General features: G+C 62.6%; 1 protein-coding gene across 1 annotated transcript; it reads right to left on the reverse strand.

Annotated features, from left to right (window-relative positions):
- Positions 1-5,238: 5,238 nt before the first annotated feature.
- Positions 5,239-7,237, reverse strand: LOC136571353 (oligodendrocyte transcription factor 2). The gene is made up of 2 exons (XM_066571729.1): positions 7,202-7,237; positions 5,239-6,965 (listed from the first exon to the last, which is right to left on the reverse strand). Exon 2 carries the CDS (start codon positions 6,926-6,928, stop codon positions 6,041-6,043), a length of 888 nt encoding a protein of 295 aa, XP_066427826.1. The 5' UTR covers positions 6,929-6,965; positions 7,202-7,237; the 3' UTR covers positions 5,239-6,040.
- Between the last annotated feature and the right edge of the window lie 2,288 nt (positions 7,238-9,525).

The raw sequence follows: 9,525 nt of genomic DNA on the forward strand, positions 1-9,525 counted from the left end.
ATCAACACTCAAGAACCAGGAGAATCAGGGAATTACGGAATATCAATAGTCAAAGGCCAGGAGAGTCAGGGAATTATGGAACAACCCAACCCACAAGGATCACAAGGCTCCAGCTGCCATCCCTGCACAGGGCAGCCCCCCAGATCCCACCAAGTCTGGAATTTTGGAGAGGTTTTTAAAAAAAAAGAATATTTTCCTTATGCTGGTTAAAGCCCTGCTGAATTCCCAATTTTCAGAATGAATAAAATATTCCTGGCATCAATTAATGATCCACGTTTGTACTCAGTGAATCTCTGGACCCGCATTCACCTGCTCATTTTCTGGTCAGGAGACAGCCCTTGAGGGAAGGAGCTGCTGGAGTCTCCTAATTCCAACACACTTTCCAGGACAATGCTTTTCCAGACAAAAAGTGCCAAGATATTTTTATTTAATTCTTCTTAATCTAAATCTTTTCCTTATCATAACTTCTGATAATAAATAACTTTATTTGATGGCCAGCTCATGAAATTCCATGGAAGATTCTCCTCAGTTCTGAACACTGAAGATAATTTACCTTTTTATTCTGGTGTGGGCCGGAGTATTCCCACTTTGTGTTGCTCAGTGATGTAAACTCCACATCTCTACGAGTTTAAACAGTGGGCAAATTTCCACAGGTGTTTTCCAGAGCAGATATTTTGGACTTTATTCACTCGAAAGAGATTTTGAGATGTGTCTGATCCATGTAATGCTGCAGTTCCTTGTTGATCCACTATTTAAGGCTGGATTCTTCCTAATGAATGAACCTTGGGAGTTCTGACACCGACCCAGAAGCACTGGAGCACTTTGTGCCCTTTTTCAGAGATGGGGCTGGCAGAGCCTCGTGGCCCCACTGCCATCACCAGTCACGGCCTCCCCTTAACAATTTTGGGCAGAAATATAAAAATATTTAATGCCTGCAGTGGCAGATTCAGTTTGGGTGATGCCCAGAGAGTTGGCAGAGTTCAGGGATCGCTCCCACCCTGCACCTGCCTGGCTGTGAGGTGGGAAAGGCCTCTCAGGAGTGAGGTTTGGGAAAACCTCCCTCCCCACCTAAGCCTTCCATGGAAAGCAGGCTTGCAGGGCTGGCTGGAGGGAGCTGGGAGCTCCTGGGGCTGTTGGTGCCAGTGGCAGGACAAGGAGCAATGGCCAGGAACTAAAACACAACAATTCCAGCCCAGCCTGAGGAAGAACTTCCTTCCCTGGAGGGGCAGAGCCCTGGAACAGCTGCCCAGGGAGGGGCTGGGGTCTCCCTCTCTGGAGACATCCCAAACCCTCTGGGCAGCTCCTGTGGCACTGCTGCAGTGACCCTGCCTGGGCAGGGGCTGGGTGCTCTCCGAGGTCCCTCCCCACCCCAAACTTCTGGGATCTCATGGTAGCTCTGGAAAAATCCATCCTTCAACTGCACCTGAGCATTTGGGATGATCTGGGTAGTGCTGAGTCCCCTGGAGCTCCCTGTCCCACACAGGATGGAAAAGCCACAGCCAGGGACAGCTCCCCACCCTGCCCTGCCGCTCCAGGAGCTGCTGGCATCGTCTGGGGCTGCTGGCTCCTGTCACAGCAGTGTCCCCTGAGCCACCAGACAGCACACAGGACATCAGCCCGTCCCCTCTGGAAGGGTAAGAACAGAGCAGTGGAGCAGGAGCCCAGCATTGTCCCAGCCAGGGCTGTGCCATGGGGCCCCTGTCGCACCCATCGCCCTGGCCCTGCCCTGGGGACACTGCAGGGATGCTCAGGGGCGGTTTGGCCCTGGAATGTCAGCGGGGGGAGGCTCTCCCGAGGTGAGTGGGACCTGTGAGCCTCACCCTGCCAGGGGCTCCTGGGCAGAGGCTTGGAGGTAAAACAGAGCCATGGCTTTCTGTGGAGGATTGGTTTAGGAAGGGCTTGAGGGGGCTGTGGGTGCTCACTCTGAACACTCATCCCAGGGAAAAGGGAGGGATCCTGCAGCCCTGTGCAGGGGCTCTGGCAGCTCCCATCCCATCCCATTATCCCATCCCATCCCATTATCCCATCCCATCCCATTATCCCATCCCACAGGGCTGCACTGGCAGGAGGCAGAGCTGCTGCCCTGCAGAAGGGCAGTGCCTCAGTCAGGGATTTGCAGCAGATTTTGGTCACCTTGGCTTAAGATTTTCCAGGCAGAGGCTGAAGAAATCCCCTGTTGAAGTGAGATATGGACAACATTCCCTTCCTCTTGGGTTTCCTGGATGCCTTTTGGTCTCTGCCTGAAATGTGCTGATTGAATCACAGAATGGTTTGGGTGGGAAGGGACCTCAGAGCCCACCCAGTGCCACCCCTGCCATGGCAGGGACACCTCCCACTGTCCCCAGTGCCCAGCCTGGCCTTGGGCACTGCCAGGGATGCAGGGGCAGCCCCAGCTGCTCTGGGCACCCTGTGCCAGGGCCTGCCCACCCTGCCAGGGAACAATTCCTCATTGTCAATATTGAACCTGAATTTCCCCTGTCTCAGGTTTCTCTCCCTTGCTCCCTGTGCTGTCACTGCAGCCCCTGGTGAGCTCTGCCTGCCCCTCTCTCCCCTTCTGGGCCTGGGCTCGGTGGGGAACAGAAGGAGAAGAGGAAAGAGAGAGAAGGGGAAGGCGGGGAAGGAGGGAAAGAGAAGGGGAAAGCAGGGAGGAGGTCGGGGAAAGAGGAAGGAAAGGAGTGAGGGGGTGAGGAGGGAGCCAGGATGTGCGGGCAGGGCCTTCCTCCTCCTGTCGGGACAGGTCGCGATAGACCCGAGAGCGCCTGAAAGCCCGGAGGAGGATGGAGGGAGGGCTCCGTGCGGCTCCCTGGGGCTCCCGGCAGGAGCCCCGCGGAGCAGATGGACGCCCCTCGCTGCAACCTTACCCGGCTGCGGGCCCGCGGGGCCCTGCCTGGGCCGGGGGAACATATGGGGAGCTCTGGGGGGGGGCCGCAGGACGGCCGAGCTCAATCGCAGGTAGCCCGTGATGGGGGTTTTGGGGAGCACAGGCAGTGCCCGGCACGGCTCGGTGCCAGCCCCGGTGCCAGCCCCGGTGCCAGCCCCGCGTGTCCCCGCTCCCGGGGAGGATGCGCGGGCTCGGCCTGGCGGGCAGGGCCCGTTTGGGGCGGGGGAGATGCTGCCCTGGCTGCTTTCGGCAGCGGCGTGGCCGGAGGGCCCCGCAGCAGAGCCGTGTCCCCGATGTCCCCCCCTGCCCGTCGGGGCTCCCCGGGGCCACCTGTTAGCGACAGGGCCAGGCCCCTCCGGGGGCGAGCCGGGCAGGCAGACGAGCAGGATTTACCAGCTTCTGGCCACTGCCGACTTTTGCATCTGTCAGGGTGCTAATTATTGCCTTTAATAGAGACAAAGAACAGCTCCTAATGATGCTCCCTCTAATTCTCACCTGCTCCTGCCCTTCCTCCGCAGCAGCGCTCCCTCGCCGGAGCTCCGCTAATTGGGAAAGCTGCTCTGCTTATCGCGGCCTCCCCGCGGACGGGGGTGCGGGGGGGTCTGGCACCGCTGCCGGGGTTCCGGGAGCCGAACTGGCCCGGGGGGCTCCGTCCCCGACGGCCGCTCCCCACCGTGCCCGGGCAGCGCTGGGCTCGGCGGCCTCGGGCACCGCTGCCCCTGCCCGGCCCCGGGCGGCCCTGGCGGGCAGCGAGCCTGGCACAGGGCTCCCGTCCCGGGCACCGTCCCCAGGCGCTGGCGGACACCTGCCCGCTCCTTGTTCGGGCTTTCTCCCGCGGCGGGGGGAGGCAGAGGCGGGGGTTTGTGCCTCGAGAGCCGCAGGGCGGCACCGAACCCGCACCTGGGCGGCCCCTAAAGCCGGGGACACCCCCGGACCAGGGGAAGGCACCTGGGCCACCAGCGCCGTGCTCGCCATGTGTCCCCTGGGCTGTGTCTGTGCCAGCGCCGTGCTGGCCAGGCTACGGGAAGGGGAATCTCAGCGGGGCTGGGCATGGCCATCACCGCTGTCGCGGTCCGGGGTGCGGGACACTCCTCTGCACCTCTCCTGGAGGGGCTGGGCATGGCCATCACCGCTGTCGCGGTCCGGGGTGCGGGACACTCCTCTGCACCTCTCCTGGAGGGGCTGGGCATGGCCATCACCGCTGTCGCGGTCCGGGATGCCGGCCGCTCCTCCGCAGCCCCCGCCGCTCTCCTGGAGGGGCTGGCAAGGAGGGAAGGAGCCGGCCCAGCCCCGCAGGAACGCCCGGAGCCGCCACAGCCCGCGGGGAGCGAGCAGGGCTCGGCCACCCGGGACCGCTCGGTTTGCAGGAAAAACCCAAACCAAACAAGGAATCCCCTGGGTCTGGCCCCGCTCTCATTCTCCGCCGGCATCTGCGCTCCCCAAACTCCCCCCGAGCCGCCGAATGATGAATAATTGTGTATTTCTGCCGGTGCAGCCCGAAATATTGAGATCAATGCGCTGCCGTTTGTGGGTCAGGAGAGACGGGAACCTCAGCCCGTCCCGAGCCCCTCGAGCTCCTTTTCCCCAGAAACCCCGGAGCCCTTTCCCCGGGGTGTGCGGAATATCTCCCGCCCCAACACCTGCGTCCAGAACTGCCAAAATCTCCCCGGGCCACAGACATGAGCGGCTTCGGGAGGGGAAAAAATGAGGGGTTGTCCCCAAGTAATTCGCTTTTGCGTGGATTTTCGTTTGGTGGGGTTTTAGTTGAAGGTCAAATGCGCAGACGCCATCGCAGGGAGCGAACTCCCCCGCGCCAAGCTGGATGGTTCCTCTCCCCGAATTAATATTTAATTAATATTTCGCTTTTGCCAAGCGCTGCATTCGACAGACAGAAATTTTCACGCTACCGACGCGGTACTGGTCGGTTCTTCCTCACCGCTCTGATTCTAAATGGAATAAATGAGGAAGGGAAAAAAAAAAAAAAAAACAACAAAAAAAAACCCCAAACCCAACCCTCGAACGGTTTCGATTCGCCGGCGAGGCAAACTGACAAAAAAACTTCGCGAAAGTCAAGGATGCGCCTAAAATATTCCCATCCCTTCCCCGTCTGTCTCCGCCTCCCTGGAACAGCGAGGAAGAGAAAAAGGACATTTATTTTAACTGCTTTTCTTTTTTAAATTTTTTTATTTATTTAAAATCTCAACAGTGGATCACTTTTTTTTTTCTTTTTTTTTCTTTTTTTTTTTTTTTTGCAACCAAACAAGTAATAAATATTATTTAGCAACTTTTTTTTTCTTTTTCTTTTTTGTTTGTTTTTTTGGGTTTTTTTTACAAAAATAAACAGATGATAAAATCTCTGCAAGGGACAGCGATAAGAAAAGTTGTTATTTCAGAAACAAGCCCAAGTTCTCAGTATTGCAACACGGACAGCGTGAAAGTTCCTACACAGAAAGAGCATTAAAGAGTTCGAAGTTTGTTAAAGGTGGCAGGAACGTAAAAGAAAAAGAAACGGAAACAAACGTGTTATACGCTTAAAAGTAAAACAACCCACCAAACCCCAAGAACCCAAACGAAGGAAATCAAGGCGAACCGACCCCTATTTCACTCATGAGGCTGACACAGAACAAGTGCACGGACGGAAAGCTCAGGCAGAGCGGACTCGCGTCGTTATCGGTCTATTTACAAAGCCCGCACCGGAGCGAGAACCGGCGCAGCCCCGGGGAGGGCAGGGCGGGACCCGGCGCTCCCGGAGCCCCCCGGGATGGGCAATCCGGGGCATGCGAGCCGGGGGCGGCTCGGAAGGCTCCGCGTGTAGAAACGAGACCGGGAGAGGGGAGGGAAGGGGCGCAGGAACGAATAAACGAGCCAAAGCCCCTCCGCAGTTTTGGTTCCTCCGGTAGCGCCGAGCCCCGGCTCCGCCGCCCTCCCCTCCTGCGGAGTCCTCGGCATCGTCGGAAAATTAAAACCACGGGAGGAGCGCGGGGTTTACCGCGCCGGGGGGGTTCCCCCGCGTTCGGGAAGCAGGGCAGACCCCGGGCCGGCTCCATCCGCTCCCGCCGCCCCTCCGGCGGCCCCGGGAGCGGAGCGGGGCGATCCCGCTGCCGCCGGGGGGGGAGCGTCTGTAGGTCCTGGAGGTGCCGGGGGCGCGGCGGGAGGGACTCATTTGGTGTCGGTGGCTAATCTGGGCAGGCTGGCCGTGCCCATGCCGGAGACGTGGTGGTGCGGCGGGGCCGACACCTGGCACATGCTGCAGGGGCACGGCATCCCCCCCCAGTGCTGGAAGCCGCTGCCCAGCGGGGCGGCGGCGGCGGCGGCGGCGGCGGCCGAGGGCGACTTGAGGAGCCCGTGCGGGGGCCGGATGGAGCTGACGGCCGAGAGGCCGGAGCCGGGCAGGGAGGCGCTGGAGACGGCGGCGGGGGGCAGGATGGGGTGGTGCACGGGGTGCGAGGCCGGGTGGCCCGGGTGGCCGGGCAGCGGCGCCGAGTGCGCGCCCATGCCGCCGGGGCAGGCGGCGGGGTGGAAGCCGGCGTGGTGGCCGCCGTAGATCTCGCTGACCAGGCGCTTCATCTCCTCCAGGGAGTTGGTGAGCATGAGGATGTAGTTGCGCGCCAGGAGGAGCGTGGCGATCTTGGAGAGCTTGCGCACCGACGGGCCGTGCGCGTAGGGCATCACCTCCCGCAGCCCGTCCATGGCGATGTTCAGGTCGTGCATCCGCTTGCGCTCCCGGCTGTTGATCTTCAGCCGCAGCTGCTGCAGCTCCGGCTCCGTCATCTGCTTCTTGTCCTTCTTGGAGGAGGAGGAGGAGGACGACGACGAGGACGACGAGGAGGACTTGAAGCCCAGCTTGTCCACCACCACCACCCCCGCAGCGCTCATGGCGCTGCGCAGCTCGGCGCTCAGCTCCGGCGGGGAGTCGCTCTGCGTGGAGCTGGACACGGTGCCGCCCGTGAAGCCCCCGCCGCTGCCTTTATTCCTGGCCGTGAGGAAGAGGTCATCGGGCTCCGGGGAGGACGGGCGGCTGGAAACCAGGCTGGCGTCCGAGTCCATGGCCCGGCGGGCGGGGCGGCGGCGCGCACCGGGCAGCCTGCGGGGAGGGGAGGGGAGAGAGCCCCGCGTCAGCGCCCGCCGCGGCTCGCCGGGGCCCCGCGCCCGCCCCGTCGGCGACCCCGCTCCGCCGAACCGGGACCGGCCCCGCTGCCCGCCCTCCCCTGGCCGGGGGCGGCTCCCGTCCCGTCCCGTCCCGTCCCGTCCCTCCCCTGGCTCCGGGGCTGGGGTCCGCGCGGGGCCGCGGGCGCGGGGGGCACTCACGGGCGCACTCACCGTGGCGAGCGGCGCGCCGGGACGGGCGAGCACGGCAGCAGCAGCGCGCACCTTGCGGCGGAGCCGCGGCCGCTTTATAGCCGCGCCGGGGAGGAACGATGTCACCGGGCGGAGGGAGGGGGGCTGCGCCAATCCGCGGCGGCGGCGGGGGCACGGCTGATGTCACCGGGGCCGCTCCGGCTCGGTGGGGCGGGGGGCGCCGGCCCGAGCGGCGCGGGGAGCCCGGCGGGGGGGGCGCGGCGGGGGGGAGGGACTTTTGTCAGATCCATAATAAAACGCAACAATGACAGCGCCGGGAACAGCTGTTGGGGGGGCGGGACGGGACGGGGACGCGGACGGGGACGGGGACGGGACCAAGCAGCCCCCGGCACGTCGGTGTTCCCCGGTGCCCGGCCCGTCCGCCGGCACGCACCGGGCAGCGCTTCCCCCGCCCGGTGCCCCCTCCTGCCCCGAGCCCGGGCGTAATTCCCCCGTCAAGTGGTGCAAAGAGAGGCGGAGAAAAGCGGGATTTCGGCCTCTCCGTTCCCCAGGAGCGAATCGCCCCGAGCATCCCCCCGGCTCCGGCCCCGCAGAGACCTGCAGAAGTTCTTGGAGCGGCCGCTTAAATCTGCCCCAAAAAAGCCTTCAGCGAGAAGGGAGCGGGAGAGGGGAGAGAAAGAGAGAAAGAAAGAGTAAAAGACGTTAACAAACGAACAAAAAATGACCTTCGGAAATGCCTCCCGCCTTCCTGCGCAGCTCGCCCGGCTCCCGGCGAGTCCCCTCGCCCCGGCAGCTCCGCGCAACAGGGTCGGAGCTTCCTCGCACTGGGGTAAATCCCCCGGCCGCCCCCTCCCCGCCGCCCCCCCCGGCCCCTTTGCCTTTGTTGTATTATTTTTACACCCGTGTGTTTCCCAGCTGGCCCGGCAAGCCTCAACCATCCGTTAAATATGTATTTAAAACGTTAAGAAGTGAAGCGTGGAAATGTGTTTGCCAACGGTTGCGGGGATGATCCGTAACAGGTCAATTAGGAAAATCTGTCCCCGCGACAGCCGGGCCCGCCGCCCGGCGTGTGTCCCGCTGCCGCCCGGCCCGGCCACCGGGGACGCGGGGCGGCCAGGGGGGACCCCCGAGGATGGGGGGGCTGGGGCTGAGCCCCGGAGGTGCGGGGAGGGACGGGAGGGGAGCTGCGCAAAGTTTGGTTTGTTTCGTGGGGAGCGGCAGCCGCAGCCGGGCGCTGCCTTCGCCTGGCGGCTCCGAGAAAACAGAGCGACAACGAGCACAACGAATTCAGCCCCGGAGCCGCCCCGGCCCCCGGCAGGGCCCGGCCGGCGGAGGGGGAACGGGCCCCGGCCGGGCCGGGAGGGGCGGCGGGCGGGGGCATCGTCCCCAGGGCAGCGAGGAAAACGCCGCAGCGCTCGTCTGCCGTCCGCCAGGGCTCTGCAGTTTTCCTTCCTAAAGGCTGGGACCTTCCCTTCTCCATGAAGGAGCTGTCAAACGGATGGGGGTCCCGGATTCCCCGTGGGGTCCGCCAGGCTCTGCCCCGGGAGCAGCGGAGCTGCAGCAGCGAGCAGGGCCCTGCAGCCCCCCCGGCCCCGGCAGGAACATCCCGGGAGCCCCCCGGGGGCTGGAGAGGGGCCCTGGAGCTGAGCTGGGGTTCACCTGCCGGAGGGCACAGCGGGGAACGGCGGGGAACAGCCTCCGGCCATGGCCTGGGCAGCGGGATGGACAGCGGGATGGACAGAGGGATGGACAGAGGGATGAATAGAAGGCAGGGATGGACAGCGGGATGGACAGAGGGATGATTAGAGGGCAGGGATGGACAGAGGGCAGGGATGGACAGAGGGATGGACAGAGGGATGGACAGAGGGAGGGACAGAGGGATGGACATAGGGCAGGGATGGACAGAGGGGATGGAGAGAAGGATGGACAGAGGGATGGACAGAGGGATGGACAGAGGGCGGGCATGGACAGAGGGCGGGCATGGACGGAGGGCGGGGGTGCCGGGGGGCAGCCGGAGCTCGGGGCCGCTGCGTCCTGAGGCCGTTCTGGCATCACCCTGGGGGCTCGGGAGGGAGAAATGGGCAGCGGGCTGGATCCTCTTCCTTTTCCTTCCTTTTTCCTTCCCCCTCCCCCTTCCCTTTCCTCTTTTCCTTCCCCTTCCTTTTCTTCTTTTCCTTTCTCTTTTCTCCTTTTCCTTTCTCTTTTCTCCTTTTCCTTCCCTCACCTTTTCCCCGTTTCTTTTCTTTTTCCTTTTCTCCTCTTTTCCGTTTTTTCTTGTTTCTTTCCTTTTTTTTCCTTCGTTTCTTTTTTTTTTTTTCCTCTCCCCCCTGCAGAGAGGAAACCCC

The sequence above is a fragment of the Molothrus aeneus genome, chromosome 2, assembly GCF_037042795.1.
Source record: "Molothrus aeneus isolate 106 chromosome 2, BPBGC_Maene_1.0, whole genome shotgun sequence".
Lineage (NCBI taxonomy): Eukaryota > Metazoa > Chordata > Aves > Passeriformes > Icteridae > Molothrus > Molothrus aeneus.

What these genes read in the sequence shown, in the direction of transcription:
- LOC136571353 (XM_066571729.1), bottom strand. Translation starts at nt 6,928, where the DNA reads ATGGACTCGGACGCCAGCCTGGTTTCCAGCCGCCCGTCCTCCCCGGAG.